General features: G+C 42.1%; 1 protein-coding gene across 1 annotated transcript in view; it reads right to left on the bottom strand.

Annotated features, from left to right (window-relative positions):
- Positions 1 to 7267: 7267 nt before the first annotated feature.
- Positions 7268 to 21587, bottom strand: part of TMEM63A (transmembrane protein 63A) — a 40311-nt gene continuing 25991 nt past the window's right edge. Inside the window, exons 15-24 of the mRNA XM_065400430.1 lie at positions 19362 to 19515; positions 18411 to 18517; positions 15728 to 15814; positions 14966 to 15028; positions 13863 to 14025; positions 12699 to 12804; positions 11441 to 11608; positions 9521 to 9636; positions 9041 to 9103; positions 7268 to 8355 (exon numbers count right to left, since the gene is read on the bottom strand). Of these exons, the coding sequence (XP_065256502.1) occupies positions 8203 to 8355; positions 9041 to 9103; positions 9521 to 9636; positions 11441 to 11608; positions 12699 to 12804; positions 13863 to 14025; positions 14966 to 15028; positions 15728 to 15814; positions 18411 to 18517; positions 19362 to 19515 (1180 nt within the window). The 3' untranslated portion in view covers positions 7268 to 8202. The remainder of the gene's footprint in view (positions 8356 to 9040; positions 9104 to 9520; positions 9637 to 11440; positions 11609 to 12698; positions 12805 to 13862; positions 14026 to 14965; positions 15029 to 15727; positions 15815 to 18410; positions 18518 to 19361; positions 19516 to 21587) is intronic.

A 21587-nucleotide genomic window follows, 5' to 3' on the forward strand; every position in this document is an offset into this window, starting at 1 on the left:
CGCTCCCAGCAGGTGAATGGAAGGTATGGAAAAAGAACACTGCCGCCCGCCATGCTTATCAAAAGTGATACCTGATCATGGCCCAACTTGCAACACCGTCAAGGGGCGTGACTTTCAGAGTGCTGAGCACCCACCTGGTTACCATCAGGCCCGTTTAAAGTGTCAAGTTGTATGTCAAAAAGTGAGGCACCCCAAATCACTGGTCATTTTGGAAAATCTTGGCCTTGGGCACCTGCTTCCCTCTCCCAGGCACTCGCCCCTGCACTACGCGATGTCCTTTAGTTCAATTTTTTTTAAACTTTTTTTAAACTCATCACTTACCACCACATCTGTGAAGCTGAAAAATATGCCAGTTAGTCGGTATTTTCATGCTTAGTTGTCAGTGTCCTGTTAATATTCCAATCCTGTTTATAGGGCCATTGGGCTTATCACTGAGCCCACCTCCTTCTGTCATTGCCTCCAGCAACAAGGACATTGTACATACGCCACTCTGGGAAAAGCACTAATTGTTCGTGTGCACTGTTAGAGGTCAGGTAATCTGAGGCTGAGTGAAGAACAAGCAAGACAGGAGGTGGAGCTTAGATAAATGATAGAAACAGGGAGTATCGTTGCTGTCAGCATTTCTCAAATGAAATCTGAAGAAGGTGTGCTCCTGCTAAGACTTGCCTTTGTTCTCATGGTAGCTCTGGTTCAGTCCAACCTAGTGGGGGTGAGGGTTCACCCTGCTTACAGTCCTTTGGATTGTACTAATTCCCCTCCAGCTGAGCCCAGTCACATTTCCATCCTGGTCTAGGGCAGTCTCTGCAACAGCAGTTGTAGACTGTGCTCCGACAGCATGTAGTAACCTTTCATCTGTCAGGGTCTGAGTGACACTTCTATGAGCATCTCTCTGCTGAGCAGATGGGAACCTGTTTTAGAAATAGACTGACATTGCTGGGTTTTTTCCTCTAAAAATATATTTGTGCCTATTGTGCTCTAGCATTGCTCTTGCCTGGATGTAGGGACTGAAAGGAAATCTGTCCCTGCACTCTCTCGTACTGTAACAGTAATACTTTGCTATTAACCTAGTTAGCGGACGCTGGCAGAAGGTTGAACAAAGGTGGGGAAAGGTTCTTTACCCAAGTTTCCCCATCTGAAAAATGGGGTAAGAAAAATTAAGCAACTTGCTCGACCCATCTCACTAAATTCCTAGAACCCAGATATAATGCTGGCCCCTGCTGTAACCCGTAGACAACACTGTCTCCTCACTTTTTTTTTTTTTTTTTTTTTTTAAATTGGGAAGCGGAAGGTGTTGCTTAGTTACTTCTATTCGTCCCCAACATACAGCTCATTTTACGTCTCAGAATTCTTGAATGTTTCTCTCGAGAAGCAGATTTTGATTGTATGCTGTTTGGGGTAGGAATCTGCACTTCAGAGCCACCTGAAGGACCTGGGACACTACACAGAAGCAAAAGAATGAGAAAAGCCTGACTAATGCTTAAACTACCTCCAACAGAAAACTCCCCTAGAGCTGCCACAGGCAGGTTGAGAGACACCAGATCTTAAAAATGATGCCTTATGGCTTCATAGAAAAGATTTTGCTCCAAGACACGTACAGAAACCTGGTTTTACAGTCAGAAGAATGAAATAGTACCAATACATTTAAAAAAATCTTGGGTATTATGCAGTAAAATCTGTAAGATATACAGAGTAGAGGATGGTGTGGTATGAAGGTTGTATTGGCACTTATTTAGGGTGTTCAGTATAACTCAGTCATGGCTTCACCATGAATGAAGCAGTCATCCTAAACTCTCAGTGATCAAACCTTGATACCCCAGCACACCCTCATGCATAGGGCTATGATTTTGTCACAGAGGTCTTGGTAATCTTGAATAAAGATATGAAATAAATAAATCCATGAAATCTTGGCAAGAACTGTAAAAACACATTTGATGAAGCCCCGAGTGGCATTGCAGCCTGCGCAGAGGATTGCAGCGCTACTCAGGGTTAGCCATCAGCTCCTCTTGGAGATAGAGGGCCAGACAGGCATGCACCAGGTTGCAACGCCCAGAGTGGGGAGTCCGGCTCAGCCCTGGGGCACAGGAGCTGCTGCTGTGCGGTGAGTTTGCTCTCCACCCCAGCCTTGCCGCTATACTCTTGTGTATGTTGATGAAGCAAAAATGACATTTGGTGACCTTTCTGTGATTTACCATTTTTTCCCCCTTCACCACTGCAGAATAGATCAGAAAGGGATTCCTTTTCCAGCACCTGTGGAGGGGGAGCTTGTCTGTTGGTTAGAACAAGGGGACAGTGAGTCAGAAGACCTGGGTTCTTGTCACAGCTCTGCCGCTGACTTGAGATCCTAGAGTTCAGATCCAATTTCACAAAATGTTTAACTAAAGTGAGCACCTCTGACAGTCAGGCCTGAGCACCTGAAAAATCCAATTGAAGTTAAATGGGACCTGCAGATATTCAACACCTTTGAAAAATCAATAGCTGGGGCTGCCACTGAAGCCCAACTTTAGCCATCCAGAACAGTCAATCATTGCTTCCTCAATTCATTCTCAGGGCTCTTCTCTGAACTGTTTTTTCCACATCCTTTTTAAAGTGTTAACACGCTGTTCCAATATGGTCTGACCAATCCCAGATATAGTGCCATATTTTCTCCCCCAGCAACTCTTTTTGGGTGAGGGTAGCTGCTGTACATGTCTATGGGGGAGAACATAGTGCTCTAGATCTTCATTTAGAAACCATGTTGACTCAGTAACCCCCCTCGAGCCTCAGGGAAAAGTGACTGCAGCTAAAGTGAGTGGCCACTATTAAGCTGCAGTTCTCGGTACAGCTTTCAAATGTAGATACACAACATACACACACGCTTAGAAGAGAGGGATTAGACAGTCAGTGATATGAGGGTAGGGAAGTATTATGACTAGTCCTGTTATTTGCTTGCTATAATAAACAAGAGCAGGCCAAAATTCTTTGTTATGCTGCTGTTAAACCAATTCTCCAGGCTCCCGCTATCATACTCTATCCACTGGACCATGCTGCCTCTTACTGTTTTTTAGTCTAATAAATACACGCATGTAAATACCTACACGCTGCATAAAGCTAGTCCTGGGCCTGACATTTAAAAATAAGTATATTTTTATACATCTAAAAAAGAAAAATTCTAAATTGGTCTAAATCTAATTGCCAGAATTGAGGCAAAATTGCACTGCTGCTTTTGCCATTTCTAAATAGGATTTATAGCGCTTGATCCAAAATTAACATTGCAAATATATATTTAGCTTCTTTAAGTCAGTGAAATCCATACTTAATACTACAAAAAAGCCACATACTATCCCTCTAGTCATAAAACCTGGTCTCCAGGAGGGAATTTCAGTGCATTCAGGTCTGTGAAGATCATTTGTATGCTGTACCAGAGCTTCAGGAAAGAAGGGAATAAGCAACCACAGAAGAAAACTAATCCTACCCCCCCAGGAGAGGGGACAGCTTATGGTGTCAGCCAGGAATCCAGATTCATTGAACTGGGGATTGCAAGCTCCAAATTGGAAGAGATTAGTAATGGAGACACATTAAATGTGGAAGGGTAGTTTCACATACTGGGCCAGCTAATTCACAGAGCCCCATTCTCTATGTTCTGTCAGAAGGATTAGATGTTAATGCCTGGTGTAGACAGCAAAACGACAGCTGGCCCCGATTCATGCCCTTCCCAAAGGGCAACTACTTATAGACTGTACTAACAAAGACCAATTCGAGATCATCCAGAAATTCTCTACTTGAGAGAACAAAATTGGGAAGTCACACTTGCTGCCGCTGAGATCCGAGAGCTCTGCACACAGACCTGATCAATTTGATGTCAGATGTTAGCAAGAGCCAGGAGACATATCAGCAAGCCAGAGACTTGACCCAATGGGTCAATTTTCAGTGCATCTGCTGTTATTGGTTTGTTCATTGTTATGACCTGGGGAACAGCTGCCCTCAGGATACAAAATACCCAAGCTTTGCTACTTTAAACTATCTGAAGCAGACACTTGCAGCTGTTAGGAGCAGAGTACGAGCACAGCTGCCTGTTAAGTCACTTCGGGATCTAGCAGAAATACTTGTGTGGCCATCAGGGCACAATAGGAAAATGGACATTGTGTTTGTTAATAGAGAGGGTTATAGATCATTAAAAGAAAAATATTCTCTTTAGCAGAGGCAATCCATCCAGTAGAGAGAAAAATCTGTATGTTTCGAAGTATTGTTCCATCCAAGAGTAGGCAGAGGCCCTGCCTCTGCACTGCATAGACAGTATGTCATAACCTTTGGTGTGATCAGGTTAGTGATGAAACGTAGGCAGGAGAAAAAAATCTTTCACAAAGATCCTACTATCCTACCCACCACACTTCAACTAATGGCTGAGAAAACTCCCCCCTCCGCATCTCTGCTTCTCCAAGGATGACTCCATCTTTTCATAATACATTCTGTTCTCAGTGCTCGCACTTCACTTTTTTCTTCTTTCTAAATGGAATTCAGTCCTTGCACAACTGCATGAAGGTGAACAGAAATGCACCCAGTTACAGGACAGGCTCCATACTCCCGCTCTAGCTTCGGTCTAGGAGAACGTGTTTTTTGCTGTGTGTACAGTATGTAGCATCTCACGCTTTCTAGCTTTTAGTCACACTTGAATGTCAGGCTTCCCCAACATTCAGGTTCCATAGAAACACCAAGTTCCAGGACACAGCTGCTGCTCAGAAAGCAAGTAATGACTTAGCAAGAAGTTGGAGGGAGAGGACGTTGTTCTTTCTGAGCTATACCAGGCAGGTTTGCAGGCCTCGAATCTCAGGAAATACAGCTTGTGAGAGTTAGGATCGGCAACTCCAGCTGGGTCATTGGCTTAGGATGCTTGCCAAAGGATTTATAAGAGGTTCAGTAAAGAATGTACAATGCCTTTAAATATGGATTTCACGTATGGTACAGTCCAATATCCACATTTGCTGAAGTTTCCATCCCTTACTGTGAAATGCTTTTTCTCTAAGGCTCATTGAGGAATGTGGGGAGTTCCTATTACTGATCTAATTTTATCCTCTTGGAAACTTTCACCAGCACAAAAGAATGAACTACAATCAGTGCAGTTTCTGAGTTTCTTCCAGCTCTGAAATAGACCCAAAGGACAACATAGCAAACTTAGTTAGGTCAGAGCAGCCTTTATTCTGTGCTGCTAGGCAGGGATCTTGTAATTTACTAGTGGATGCTTCCATCCCCCAGCCAAACGGAGAAAGTGAGTGCACTAGGTCATGCTACAGTGGATACAAAAATGGAAAGGGACTGGATGGCTCAGGGAACTGGTAATGGATACAGAGCCTCTCACAGGTACAGTTTGTGAGTTCAAAATTATCATAGGTTGGTGGTGACCAAGAGTGGTTGCTACATGGTGGTTTGCTGGCCTAGGTAAAATAAGCTTCTGCATCAGACCCCTTGCTAGCACTCAGCAGAGGCCACATAATGACTACTCAGTGAGATGGAAATTCCTCCCCGCTTCAACTCGTTTTTGATCTAGAATCTTGAGCAGGTCTGAAGCACATTGACAGGGCTGCGTGTGGAAGCTGGCACTATTATTGCCACTGTCCATGATGAATCTGTCCTGAAGATAAGAAGCTTCATCGTCAAGGACTGTCAGCCTCCCGCCTTTCACGAGCGCAGAGAGGACAGACACCAAAGCTAACTAAGCCAACACTTGTCCTAGATATCAGACCCAGGACCTCACTCAGTAGATCAGTGGCAACAAATGTGAAAGAACTGAGTTCTACTGTGGAAGACAAGGATTCCTGACTGGTGTCCAGCCACAGCTAATAGGACAAGTGTGGGAGTCAAACCCTTCAGCATCATGATTACCAGTGAAGGTGCCTACAAAAGGGGTGAGAACTGCTTAAATAGATGCATGTGAAGAGGATGTTAAACTTTAACTTGAACCAGACAATTGAGAAGTCAGTGGGACGGCAGAATTACCAGGCTTCCTTCTGGTATTGCCTCTAACATGGCCATGAGTAGCAGGATTCCCAAAACTTAGGGCCCTACCAAATTCAAAGCCATGAAAAACACTTCATGGGGCATGAAATCTGGTCTTTTGGGTGCTTTTACCTTATACTATACAGATTTCACAGGGGAGACCAGCATTTCTCAAACTGGGGGTCCTAACCCAAAAGGGAGATGCAGGATGAGGGTGTCAAGATTTTTTTAAGGGGGTCACGGTATTGCCATCCTTAGTTCTGCACTGCCTTCAGTGCAGGGCAGCTGGAGAGCGGTGGCTGTTAGCCGGGCGCCCAGCTCTGAAGGCAGTGCCCTGCCAACAGCAGCGCAGAAGGAAGGGTAGCAGTACCGTAACCCCCCCTACAATAACCTTGCGACCCTCCTCACCTTTTTGGGCTGGGACCCCTATGATTACAACACGGTGAAATTTCAGATTGAAATAGCTGAAACCATGAAATTTACCATTTTTAAAATCCTATGACCCTGAAATTGACCAAAATGGACTATGAATTTGGTAGGGCCCTACTCATAACCACATGTAATACCTGCACAAGTCAGAATATGGAGTAGAAGCTGTAGCTCAGAATATCCTTTTTTACTTGGTTTCAGTCCACACCTTAAAGTAGTGGTTTGCATCCAATGCACATTTCACTTCTGGCAATTCTATATCAGTTTTAAAAAGGAAAGGGACAACATATAATGACTTAAGGCAGAAGAGCCTGGCACAAATGCAGCCCTTTTTAATAGGAGGGTCCTCTCACTTACTTCTGTAGAACCAGGTGTTTTTATGTATCCTCCGACTCACAGGATAGGACTCTTCTCCAAAACTCTGCCAATTTGTTCCTTCCATCATCCCCTCTGACATTCTCAGCATTAGTCCGGCAAGAGAGCAGGAAACAGATCTTTGGGAATATAGGGCTAATCCGGCAAGACACTGAACACCTTTATTTGTGGTACCACTCAAGACATATTCGTCAGTCATTTTTCAGACATTCAAGAAACAACACTCCTGGCCTGAGGAGTTCACAGTTTAAGGAGAGAAGTAGAAAATTCAGAACAAGAACAAAAGGATTTTCTATACAAATCATCAAGATTCATTCTCAGAGTGTCAAGGGTACTCACTTTCTCAGCAGCCACTTAGCACGTTGCAGGATTGGGCCCTAGAGGTCCACTCACTTATTAGTGTCCCAATAGTGGTAGGTCTCTGAGGTGGCACATGAGTGTTTAAATATGCAAAGAAAGATAGTCAATAAAGACAGCTCTGGAATTTCGCTGAACTCAGTGTTTTATTGTTATGTGATTATTGCTTAGTTACATTTTGACACAATGTAGCTTTAGGATAAATTGGCTCCTACTACATAATTTAAAAACGGTGTAACATCTTACAGTTCATACGATTGGCACTTACCAGGGAAGTGCAGAAATGTGTCACTGTAACCAGAGAGATTAAAAAAAGAAAAAGATAAAATGTTTACATCCTTTTTTGTTGGCAGGTGAATGTTTCTTGTGCAAGGCCCCTAACATAGTCACCAGAAAGTAACTAATGCATCCCCTGCAAAAATATATAAAAGTTATAGCAGATCAATCCCTTATTCACAAAAGTCCTCTGGGTTTGGTACATTCACAATCAAAGTGCACAATAAAGCCCTCATCTCTTTCAGAAAAGTAACGTTGTGTGGACTGGTTTGGAGTGGTGGGAGAGGAGACATCACTACACCACAAGCCTTTTTCCTGGCTCTCACCAGTAGGGGTAGTATTTGCTTGCAAGTTTTCATCAAGACTGACAATTTCGGGATTTATCAATCCCAAGTGGTTAATAAATCCTTGGCGCTGCTTAAAATTCAAGGGGAGTCATTTCAAATAAATTGACACCTGCAATTGTGGGGCTGCTTTGCTTCAGTGACCTTTTATCTCTGTGAAGAGTGAAATCTCTCCATAAAGCAAGTGATTAAACAGTAAACCCAAAGTAGTAGTCCCTGAGGATTGTCTCCTTCATACCATTCAGCACACTTGTTTCACAATGTGTGTAGATGGCCTGTAAAACAATCGGTCCCAAGGTGGCTGCTTTTTAATCTCCAAGTAGAGCTGCAGATCACACGCTGAATTATTTCTGTGCCTCTTCTGCTGACAGAATGCTTGAGGGATCAGTTCTATTAAAGCTGGACCAAGTGCACCACCTTGTGTTAGTCCTGGAGATCAGCAGAAATACTTCTATGCCTCTTCAATTACTGCAGGTTCCCCAAAGTAGGTTATGCTGTCTTCTGCCAGGGCATCAGCACCCATAGTGCCATATGATTGCTGCTCCTTCTGAGCCAGTGCTGTCCTTTCCGTAGGATGGCTAAGCAGGACCCGTGGGACATACATCTGAAATTGCAAACATTAAATAATAAAACTCCAAGTCTCTAGTATAATTTTAAAATATTGGGATAATTTATTATTTAAAATCTTTCCCCACAATTCCTCCTTTTTACTTTTATGTTCCCCCCCACTCTGTCCCCTTCATCTTAACATTGCCCTTTGTCCCTCAAAATAAATTTCCTAGTGCAAAACTCAAGTGTGCCTGCATATCACATGGGCTCTTGCACACTGAGGTATCTGTATTCACCCAAACAGTATTTCAAAACCCAGTGCAAACATCAAAGTCTTGTGGTCATTTTTTGTTGATGTGGCATTGAAGCTCTGCTGAGCATATCACACCTCGCGTAGTCTCCAAGCAGTGTAATTGCATAGTCAGCATTCAAATGCAACTAATCATCTAGTGTTTGGTGTGAGACCCAGCTAATCAGAACACAACACATGTAGCTATTGGAAGTAAAGGGTATTTAAAATCTCTCTCTGTTATTCCTATCATGCTTAAGTCAGAAGGTATTTTTAGAGCAGCCCTTTCAAATAGGTAAGCGCATTGTTCTGATCATCTGACCCTCAAATCAGATAATACCTACCCTGACACCATTCAGACTAGCAATCTCTGACACTGCCCAGAAAAGGGCTTGTGTAGGGAGTTTGTTTTCCTTGAAAGAGTAAAAAATACTTTTTGCTAAGGGCTTACAGCAGATCTTGGAGCTGTTTCTGCATCAGTGTCACTTCCTCTTCCACTTGGCAATTCTTCTATCTATATAAAGACAGTAAGGACTAAGTATTAAACTAGTAAATCAACCAGTTACATGGAATCGATCATAAACATCAGGTTATTAGTAAACAGATTTAGTACAATGTCCCATTATATATTACACTGAAACTTCAGCTGCTGCCTGTGCTCCTCCAAAGCCTCCCACTTCGTACCTGCCTCCCATACTGCTCTTCATGCTTGGAACGCCTCCCTCCCTCCCTTTATGCGCAAACCAACCTGCCTCTTTATTCAGCAGCATGTTTTCACCATCTTAGAGGACTGAACCCTTGTAGCTAGATCCTGCTCCTACTGAAGTAAACATGAATTTTGCCATTTGTTTCTCTGGGACTAGTTTGTGCAGTACCAAGCACAGTGCTAATGCTGGTGGTTATTTCCCCAATACATTCAATATAAGTTTACCTTGTAATTCAGTGGGCTCAGGTACTTGAAGCAGACAAAACAAGTATAAGCTAAACAAACGAGAATTGTGATGCTGACAACTAGGAACGTAAAGAGGGTCGTGGGAGCTTTAAAACCTTAAAAGCAAACAAACAGAATACAAAATTGAATGTATCCATCACTGGTTCAAGTAGGTAAAAGCAACAAACAAACAAACAAATCACACTGATCACAAAATAGCTCATCTGAAAAGAGCGCTCACTCTCTGGAGAATGGAACAAAATAGAAAAAAAACCCTACAGAGGAAAATAAATAGCTAACAAAGCACCATGCGGGGGACACTCATTTCATGACCTGCTCATTACATACAGCACAATAGAAGGATCTTTTCCTGACCCTTATATAGAGGAGCTCTCCAAGTCCACGTCTTAACCTATAAGACTTTCCCCGGTTTTCTCTCCCCCATCCTCAGAAGCCCCATATTTCAGGCATCATCCTTAGGGTACTAGACAAAGCTGCTTTCAGTGCCAGTCAATACCACCTGAGCATTCACAGCAACCGTTGTGGAGTGATACAAACCACTCTCCTGAGCCATGTGAGCTGCTGTCACTGCACTCTAAGCCACTGCTGCACTAGAGACCAAAACTCCAAGACTAAGAATGTGAGCTAACTGGAGCAGGGACCATCCTTCTAAGAAAGTGCTTAGCTCACAGTGGGTGCTATCCTAAGTCAACAAACAGGATCAAACTGAGGTATCCAGCATGGCAGGGCAGATCATCACACCAACAGACAATTTGATTAATCAGCATTTAGCTTCCTAGTTGCAAAACAAAACAATCATATTTTTTTAACTATTAGCCAGTGCATATCGTGGGCATTTGCCTTCCTCTGAAACATCAGGAATAGGCCTTTGCTAGAAGCAGGATACTGGCCCTACTAGATCATACAATACTTTAACAGTAATTACAGTGTCATAAGTGGTTATGTCAAGGGAATGGAATCTCAATATTTTCCAGCTAGACTGAGGCATTTATGGACTATCCTGAACATATCTTTAATGAACAGTACAAATAAATTATTAATAAGGCTCTAGATTTAAAAAGTCACCTCCATCCCCAACCCAAAGGGAAAAGCTGGGGGAAGAAAAAAGATGCTGAATCTCCTTCACAGCACCAAAAGCCTCAAGTGCATCATGCGTAACAAAAACCCCAAACAACCTCCCATACTGTTCTGGGTGCCCAAAGGTCAAGCCACCAACTTCCCCCAGCACCTCTGTTAATACAGCACGTTTGTGACATAATGAACATTTCTAATTTGAGGCTAATGTGAGTGGGGATCAGTGAGAGAATGTGTCAACTAACAGCTTAAAAGTTAAATGTAATAGAATCATAGGACAGGAAGGGACCTCGAGAGGTCATCTAGTCCAATCCCCCACACTCAGGACTAAGTATTATCCAGACCATTCTTGACAGGTGTTTGTCTACTTTGCCCTCCCCTATTAGCTCCTGTTAAGATGATCTCAAAGTACACCTCTACCTTGATATAACGCTGTCCTCGGGAGCCAAAAAATCTTACCGCAGCGTTATAGGTGAAACCGTGTTATATTGAACTGTCTTTGATCCACCGGAGTGCACAGCCCCGCCCCCCCCGGAGCACTGCTTTACCGCGTTATATCCGAATTCATGTTATATGGGGTCGCGTTATATCGGGGTAGAGGTGTACTGTGAAGATGGTAAGCCTTGCAATATCCCCATGAGGCAGGTAAGGATTATTATCCCCGTCTTAAAAATGCACAATTAGAGGCTCAGAGAAGTTAAGAAACTTCCCACATGACTTTAGACAATTTAGTGACAGAGCTGGGAGCAGAATCCCGGTCCCTCTGCTTTAACCACAAGATCATAGAGCAATATTTCAAGCTTATCACGGACAGATAACCCTTACCTAGTCGCAAAAATGAAAAAAAATAGAGCCAAAACAGACAGAGGATCGGAGCTGTAAGGGCCTGATTCACAGCTGCAAAGTGGATCTTCTTCTCCAGTTTAGCAGGGAGAAATGCATAGTAAAGATTGTGGCGATCAACCATATGCTTCAGCAGTATATATATTAAACCTGAAAAGAGGATAGAGACAGGTTACTGAAAACTGTGAATATAAAAATCACAAATTGGTAGGGCGACCCAGACATATGTGATTCCTAAAACTACTTTTAATTTTTGTAAATGACTATTTCAAGTCAACTGTGTCCCTATAAAAGCCAAGATGTTCCAAGTTCCAGTGGCAGCTAGGAATTGCAGCACTGTATGCAGTAGTACCCTCAAATCTTTACAATATGGAGCACAGAGAATTGAGAGAGACAAAATTGTCTTAAATTTATTTTTGTGGGTTTAGGCCAGATCTTACATGTTTCCCACTGCCATTTAATAGATACGAAGTTTATTTCACAAACTTTCCCCTGAGAAAATAGCTTTACTTTTATGTTAATCTGTGACCTAGAGTAATGACATGTTTGTGCAGCTGTATATTTGTTCTGTTCCTATCAGCATTCAGGATTCCATCTAGCCTTTTTTCCTTTTATTATTCACCTAGGACATAAAAACATTCATAGATACCAGGGCCAGAAGGCACGACTGTGATCTGGTTTGCACCGTGTTTATTTTTATGTTGTATTTTATCTGTTTTGATGGAACTCGGGGGTGAGATTTTCATCAGTGCCTAAGGGATTTAGCAACAAAAGTCCCATTGAAAGTTTGGCTACTTTGCCGAACCTCTTTGGCTGAAAGTCACATGTAGACATCCTCTCTGAGAGCACAGAGGAAAGCAGAAATGAAACGCTAATATGGTTGAAAAGCATGATACTAAACCTTTTCAATTGAAAATTCCATCCTTAATTGTTAAAGCTGTACAGAAGTCAGAGTTAATATATTCCTCAAGCTACAGAAATAGAATTATCATCATATACCGTAGTGCTTTTCAGCTTCCAAACACTGTACAGACATTAATTCACCCCAACACCACATTGTGAGGTTGCGTATTGCCCTATTTTTCACGACAGAGCAGATGTGCGTTTTGGTCCAAGGACACAGAAAGTCACTATCAGAGCTGAGATAAGAACTCAGGAATTCCAGTCTCCTGGTCATGTGCTCAGACCAAACCTCTCCCCCCTTCCCTGCTCTGTGCACACAACTCATTGGCAAACTTACCAAATGGGACAATAATGGGGCATGTAATGCTATAGGCCATGATGACAGTGAATACACACAACATCCAGGCATACATTGCTCCAAACTCATACTCAAATGCTTGATGCTAGGGAAAAAACAAACACAAATGTTAGCTTTCCAAGGATTAAACTAGATTCAAAAAGGGAACAATTCAGTTTGCCCCTTCCTTATTCTCGCCTCACAACAGAGGGATGTGTTGTTGGTTTTTTGAGACACCCAGGCAAACTAGTTACAGATGCACAAGTGGTATGTAAATTAATTACGTGCTTTCAACATTGTTGTATGCAGTGTTGTAGCCACATTAATCCCAGGATATGAGAGAAAGAAGTTGAAAGCTTACACAGAGCACGCTTGCAGCAACTGATATTTCTGTCAAGAGAATTCCCCAAGGAGCCTGTTTTCAGTCTCCTCCTTAAATTCAGCTATGGGGAAAAGCTATGCCCAACCACAGGGCAAAAAATTATTGTGCCTGTGCTGCCAGAACTTTGATCTCTATAGCGATTATAGTTTAACCTCTGTGGTGCTGTGTGCGTTGGCTTTCAGAGCAGGCAGAGCTCTAGAGGTTCAGAGGTTGCAGTTTGGCTTGATAAATATCCCAAGTGTTTGAGCGGTCAGCTGAACCTCTCAGGCTGGAATCCTAGTACAGAGAGCCTCTCTCACACCCTCAGAGCACAGCAGAGATTAACAGAAGTGAAAGCTAATGAGCCAACGTTTTTCAAACCTACAAAGAGATCAATTTCATATGAAGTTTTGAGGAAAGAGGGGAATAAAGTGGTGGTTAAGGGTGGGCTTAAACTAAGCCTGCTTGCCAACTCCCTAATTAAAGTTCTCATTTTGAGGTGGTGTGGAGACGGAGGACCTGATTTTCAGGCCCCAAGTAAGGACGAATGGGCCCTGAATGGCTTGTTTTAATCAGGCATGGGCTCAAACTGTACAGTCTCCTACATATCCACACTGTGCTGCTCAGGGAGGGGACATGTACCTGTTAGTCTGAGCAAAAGAAAGGCCACAAGGAATGACCACAGATGATAGTTAGCAGCTGTGAAGGAAGAGGGCACATACTGTTCTCATGTAAGGATTGTAGTTTCTGATAGGCTGCTTAGGATTTTATTGCCCCCATGCTATTGAGAGGAGCTCTTATACCTGTTTAATGTTTTTCCTCTCAGCAGGGGACTTGGCCATTATCATGCGTATGGTGTAGAGGATGAGGCCAGGCAAGCGCAGTAGCTCCATCCCGTTGCCAATGAAAGCTGAGGCAATCACGTAGTTCACAAAGAAGGCTCCCTGGTCAGGCAAGAAGACACATCTACAAGGAAACAGAGTCAGTGATTAGAAGGCAGAGGGTTTGCAATGGGGACAGGTTACATTTGGAAATAGCTCCTCTTCAGAACAAACACTGCAAAGCTTTACAAAAGATGGTTGCAAAATCTTTGATGCAGTGGTTTAATTACAAGTGCCTACTGCTGAATTCTCTACATGCAGTAGTAAGGGCATATTTTGTAGGATGTCAAACATGGATCCACAAGAATATAAACAGCATCTTAAGTTACACTAATTTGAAAAGAATATACAGTACAATCTGATAGGTGGTTTATGTTGGATGAGGGAGTCATTTGATACCTCAAGTCACTGTTGGCGGCAAGATGCTAGACTAGTGGTTTCTTTCAGCAGAGACGCCTTAAATATTTGTTTTGCGATCGTGCCTAGGAGCCCTAGTCATTGACCAGGATCCCATTGTGCTAGATGCTGTACAAAAACAGAACAAAAAACAGCCGCTGCCCAACATCTGCAAATGTTGCTCTTCGATACCACTATGCCAAACAACAACATGAAGATTTCTTCTCCTCTTCTAAATCAATTTCTGTAACAACAAGATCTTAGTGTGGTTCTAGGAAAGATTCCTGTTCCAATGATATGGCACAACCTTCAACATACTGTCTCACTGTGCTCTCTCCCTGCCCCCATCTGTTTGTTGCATCCATCTTCTGTCTTATACTTCGACTGTAAGCTTCTCGGGGCAGGGACCATCTCTTTGTTATGTGTTTCTCTACAGTGCCCAGCACAAAGGGGCTCGGATCCATGACTCCTCTTCCTAATAACCTAGAAGGAGCTCACATCCCACCATTCATTCTGAATCCCCATGTTATAGTATAGGGCATCCATAATGATGCACATTCATTATGCAATAAAAAAGGTTAGTTGGCAAAAAGACTACAGTGAAATATCAGAGGGTAGCTAATACTTACTCCAACCTGACTGCAGATTCAGCCGACTCTCTGTCAAACAGCCAGCGGAAGAAAAAATCAAGACTAGAAGAAAGATAGTTAATTAATATAATTCACTCTCCATAGTTCAACACAGTGGTAACAAACAAAACCAACCAATCTCGCTCTTCTAAAATGGAGGAAGTTTTAATTGTATAAACTGCAGTTTACTCTAGCCTACTGTAATGACTGAACACTGTTCGGTCAAAGGTGGGAAGGGAGACTTGGAATCCAATAAAATGGAAGTGTTTCATTTAACGCTCATGTTTCTGTTTCATCTTCAGCAGACAGTGTGCCGAAGGCAGACATTCACAGTGCCCAGGGAGACAGCCAGATGGGTGTTACAGGAGCAAAGAAGGTGGGGAACGAAAAGGATAATTTTGTGGCTAAAGCACAAGAGTGGGAGTCAGGAGGTCTGGGTTCCTGGCTCTGCCACTGACTTTCTATGTGACCCTCAGTGCCTTAGCCATTTAATCTCTCAATGCCTTATATTGCTTATCTACAAAAAGCAGCTGGAAATACTTTCCAATCTCACAGGGGATTTGTGAGGCCTAATTCCTTATGTGCTTGTCAGTGCTTTGAGATCCTCACATGAAAGGCAATTTAGGGTATTATGACTACAAAACACAGATTAAACAAACAAAAACAGCTATACATCTCTAGGAGGGCTGGTCACAAAAACAAAGCAGACAAACTCCAATTATAAAATATTCAAACTTTAAGATACAAGAACAAGGTGAATACCTGGTTAGACCAAGGGAAGGCAAAATCAACACCATGAAGATCAAAAAAATGTACACTTTATGCATCATTATTCTGTTTTCTCCAGACCTACCGAAGAGGAAAAGGTTATTGAGTAAGAGACTGTTATTGCTAAACACAAGCTTTCATCCTCTTCCAACTCCACTAGTTCTTCTGTCAGAAGTGGAGGAATCTATAATGTTTTCCGAACACAAACTAGTTCAGTTATTTTTGAATTTCCCCCCAACTTTTAGTTCAGCTAAGTGAGGTCTCCAAGTATTCTCCCCTCCCCACCTCCAATAAATATATCTTTACATGGAATATACTACTCCTCCTGAAGGACCTTGGCTGTAAAATGTTAGCTGTTGTGAGAGGACTGAGTGCCCTTCACTGAGAGAAGCAGGGTGGATTTAATTTAAATCAAATTGATTTAAATCACTAGTCAGGAAAACTCGATTTAATCATGGTTTTCTACATAAAAGTGCATTCTTGTTGGCTGTTATAACCTTAATGCATATTCTTCACAACTCAGAGATCGATGTAGGTTTCATTTTTAGAAGGCACACACTATACATTTTTAAAGTGATTTATTTTGAAAACTTTTCAGATGAGTTTTACAGCTATATCAGAAAATGAATGATTGTTTGGTTATTTCATTTACCAAAGGTAATTGAAGCAGATATTTATGAAGTCATTGGGAGGTGAACTATCTCCAATTCAACAGGTTAATCATTAGTATTTGGAGGATTTTCTTGCCATGCTGTATTAGGAGGAGATCACCACCAGACAGACATTTAATTGTTTTATTTAACTAAAACAACAACATTAAGTAGTCTGGATTTTTTTCTTCAACAGCAAACATATAATATTTTAACAAAACAAGCATATGTCCCTCGCTTCTCACATTTATCTCCAGACTTCTTCTCCTTGTCCAGATCTATTCCGCCCCAACAATCTTCTATTCATTGAACTTTTTGAAACTTTGCACTTTTAGAGAGGTAAGGGATTGATTCCGTGTACACAAATTTGCAGAGGGACAATAGGGTTGAGGTCTGTTATTTCTCACCTCTGTATATTTATTTATTTGTTTTAAAACATTTTTGCTGTTAACAAGCATGTTACCTTTGGAGACACAAATCCAGAGTTTGAGAACTGCAAAACTAAGCATCTCTGATGGTATCTTCTAGACTGAGCACTGAGTCCAATTGGGTAGATAGAAAGATTAACCTAAATAATCTATATGAAGCCTGTGGAACCCCATAAAATTGGGACCCTAATCCATGTACTATTGGAACTCATTTACAAAACTTTTCTTAAATATTACATGAATATATTGTCTCATACTACAGAATTATGATGTATAATCCCTATTCCATGATGAGATATCTTTGAGCTATAATGTAGCTTAAGTAAAACTATCTTTAGATTGCTTTTTGAGGAAAAAACCTTTTTATCAAAACACTCAGATTTAAATTTTAAAAAATCGGATTTTTTAAAAAAAAGCATTGATTTTTATCCACCCGGGAGACAAGAGTGTCCAAGGGCCACCAGTGTATCTATAAACCTGAGCCAAGCAGGCCCGTGTCTCTCTTTATGGAGACATGGAAGTTGTTTCTGATCATTAATCCAGATCATAGCTGGATTAGTGATACCACAGGCCCCCACCACAGGCATGTAGACTTGAGACACCTGTCATCTGGATATTCAAGGCTAGTCTCCAAACACATGTGATGCTCAGAGCCTCTTGGTTGCTCATATTCAATCTCGTCTTTCAGACAGCATTGTGCCAGTTTCAGTAGGGCAGTGTGCCAAAAAAACACAGATTCAGATGGGCTGCTTGACTAACACTGTTAGTGTCATCTCTTCTGAGACAAAATGGTTTTTATCTAAAAAGATCAGTTACAAATGTTATGGGCAAAGGCAGAACAAGATATTGTTAATTTGGCTCCTATCCACGACAAGCCTCAGGTGGAAGTATTTCAAGAAATCTGGTGGGCCAAACCCCAGGTATGTCCATTAGAGCTCCATCTATCAAAAGCAAGAACCATGCATTTCCCTTAGAACCACTGCAGCCCATTGGTGTAATCTTAGTGTTCTACGTCAATGTCCCCAAGAACGCTCATTTAAGACAAATGTACGTGACACTCAGTAAGGATGATTTTTCACATACAGACATGGGGAAGGTAGTACTTTTGTAATTCAGATTAGTCTGTGACAGATCACCAGTGTCTGTAGTCAGAGGTCCAAACGACCTGTATGGAGAGTTTGCTTCTGAATGACAGAGATTCTGTCAGTCAAGCACAAAGTTTCTCTGTTAAATAGAGGCCTTGCCCAAAAAAAAAAAAAAAAAAAAAAAAAAAAAAGGGGGGGGGGGGCTGCCACACGGGGGACAAAAAAAAAAAAAAACCAACAAAAAAAAACAAGACAAGGCTGGATACTATTCACTGGATCTACTACGAAACAGGGAAAATTCCTTGACTGTTTATCAAGAAGACCTATTAGACTGCCAATGGATAAAGCTCTCGACAGAGGATAGACTTCCCTGTACTGGGCAAGGAATGGTCTAGATGGGGCTTAATAGGTCTTTTCCAGCTATAATTTTTATGAAGTTTACCCATTTTCTCCAGTTTTCCCAGTGACTCAGTTTATGGGACAAGGTTAAAAGAGAGGAAAATCGATTGCTTACTTTGTCCAGTGGGATTCGAATAGTGTTGAGTAGTACACAATTGTTGGTAACAGAGCTGAAAAGGACCACAGGAGGAGCGTTGGGAAGAACTGACTAATGATAGGAGTCTAAAAATAATAAATAAAAAGTAAAGACAGGTATAATATTCTAATACCATTGTGGCTGAAGAATAGATGCTGCAGAAATTAGCTTTTATAGGTAAGCAACCCATTTATACTGGAGTTGGACAGAGGAAACTATGTTCTGATGCAGATTAAGGTTCAGTTAGCATTCAGAGTTTTTGGTACAAGGCAAAAACCAGAGCTAGGGTTTGAGGTTAGATTCCAAGATACTGAAATCTCAGTTTGTGTGAAATTTCAGCTGGAACTGAACAGGAACCAGATGTAGATATCTTCCTGGTTTTGTATCCAACTTGAACCAAAATGTAAGAATGAAGTTTTATTTTAGAGTTTCAGATCTGAGTTGTAATCCCCACACACATATAATTCTAAACTTTAAAAGGAGTTTGGATTGGAGGTTCTGTTTTTTGCTCCAAGTTACTATATTTAAAGTTATATAGTTCAAGATACATTTTAATTGTTCACGTAAAATAAAAATGTATGATCACAGAAAGTCTCAAATGAACTGATTTCAGGCTAATCCTTATCAAGAAACATAAAAAATACAAATGATGAGGACATCGTTTTGAATTTATTTTTAAAAAATCGGCATCAGTTTCAGCCCTTGCAGGGGATTTGAACTGGTTGAGATTGACTAACACATAGGCATGGATGATCCTCAGCTGATGTAAATTGGTGTAGCTCCACTGGCTTCAGCTTACACCAGCTGATAATGTTGTCCATAGTAGCTTAGTGTGAAGACACATAATCCTTACCAGCTCACTTCCTTGTTCACTTTCTATAACATTTTGATATTGGTGTATTAATAAACTCAAAAACAAGTGATACTCACATTAAGGTAACGAATAGGTTTGGTGACATTGAACTTGTCCATGGTGGAGATGATTATGGAAGGAGTAGTCAGAAAAAACAGCACAATAAAAAGGAGCAAATTAATGCAAAACCATCTAAACCACCATCTTAGCCCACGCACTGAAAAATTATTCCTGTTAAGCAAAAGGACAGAACAGAAAACAATCAGTAAGTGTTTTGTGGATACACAGATATACTAACTGTCAAGTGACAGGTGATTTTTTTTTAAAACTGGGTTTTTCATATAACTAGAAATAATACAAAAAAACGAGAAATTCACTAACGAAGCCCAAATTGCCATTAGTTATTAATTACTAAATGAAAAATTAGCATAATTGCATGGGCTGGACTGCTGGAGAGTCACTTTTTACCCCTATGTAATCAATAAAATGAACCCAAATTAAAAACTTTTTCCAGTTTGGGCTTTGTTTGGGGGGGGGGGGGGAGCGGGCGCTAATAGATTGAATTTTCTCCAAGTTTTATTTAACCAAATTGATATCACTGAAGGATCAGTTCCTTACAGCAATTTGCAACAGAACATCTAGCTGAAGACAATAAATGAGATATTCATGTTTGAAGTATTGCTGAGTTTTCAATGGAAGTCTAAACAGTAGGCCCAGTGGGACCACTACTCAAATACCAATAGCGAGGTCTAAGTGTCTTTAAGGTGCTCAGCTGCTATGGTGATGGGGGCCATATAAGTAACTAAGTATAGAATTGGTAAGGTCTTAAATGTCCTACATTTTTCTATTTTATAGCATGAACACCAACTAAGAGTAAAATCCATTCTTGCCCTACTGTCTCTCCAAATGACATTTCTTTCCTTGCCATAAGATATAGCTTTTGTAGTTTGACTGATGTTGGTATTTTAAACAACAGAAAAGCAGACATGGCATCGGCTAAGAAAAGCCTAGTGTTAAAGAAACACAATCGGTGACGCGGTGGAGGAATGGAGGTGGGAAGGAAAAACAGGAGCCCTTTTCTCCGGGGCAGCATGGCTCAGGTGGCGATTTAAAAGGCCTGAGGCTCCCCGCAGCGGCTGGGGCCCTGGGCCCTTTAAATCACCGCTGGAGAAGCCGGTCCAGGCCGGTACGCCGTACCGGACCAGACCAGCTTACTTTCACCTCTGGTGTAAGGCCCTACCGAATTCAGGGTCCATTTTGGTCAATTTCATGGTCAAAGGATTTTTAAAATAGTAAATTTCACTATTTCTGCTATTTAAATCTGAAATTTCATGGTGTTGTAATTGTAGGGGTCCTGACCCAAAAAGGAGTTTGGGGGGGTGGGGGGTCGCGGTACTGCTACCCGTACTTCTGCACTGCTGCTGGCAGCGGCGCTGGGCAGCTGGAGGATGGTGGCTGCTGGCTGGGAGCCCAGCTCTGAAGGCAGAGCCGCTGCCAGCAGCAGCAGCCCAGAAGTGAGGATGGCACGGTACGGTATTGCCACCCTTACTTCTGCGCTGCTGCCTGTAGAGCCGGGCCCTCAGTCAGCAGCTGCCTCCCTTCGGCCGCCCAGCTCTGAAGGCAGCAGTGCAGAAATAAGGGTGGCATCGTATAGTACTGCCACCCTTACTTCTGGGCTGCTGCTGGTGGGGTGCTGCCTTCAGGGCTGGGCACCAGGCCAACAGCTGCTGCTCTCCAGCCACCCAGCCCTGAAGGCAGCTCAGAAGTAAGGGTGACAATACCGCAACCCTCCTAAAATAACCTTGCAACCCCCATGCAACTCCCTTTTGGGTCAGGACCCCCAATTTGAGAAACACTGGTCTCTCCCATGAAATCTGTATAATATAGGGTAAAAGACACACACACACACACACACACAGAGATTTCAGTGGGGGAGACCAGATTTCACAGTCCGTAGCGCGTTTTTCATGGCTGTGAATTTTGTAGGGCCCTAGCTATGTGAGTGCTTCCCCACCAACATCACCATTGCCAACTCAGCCATTACTGTAACTATCTGCAGTACTGAGGTATTCCTTGGGGGTCTCCAATCCAAGTACTGACTAAACCTAACCCCGCTCATTGCAGCTTACCAGAACTGTGTAATTCACATCTCAAGGTACCATGGTTGCAAATATAAAGGTACAAACCACACTGTTAAATTATAAGAAGCTAGATTCTGTATTTTATCCTGATGGTAGAATTGCAGTTATGGAGAAAATAAACCTCTTGAGTACCAGAAGTCAGATGGAACAACACTGCATTTT

Source organism: Emys orbicularis, chromosome 3 (genome assembly GCF_028017835.1).
Source record: "Emys orbicularis isolate rEmyOrb1 chromosome 3, rEmyOrb1.hap1, whole genome shotgun sequence".
Lineage (NCBI taxonomy): Eukaryota > Metazoa > Chordata > Testudines > Emydidae > Emys > Emys orbicularis.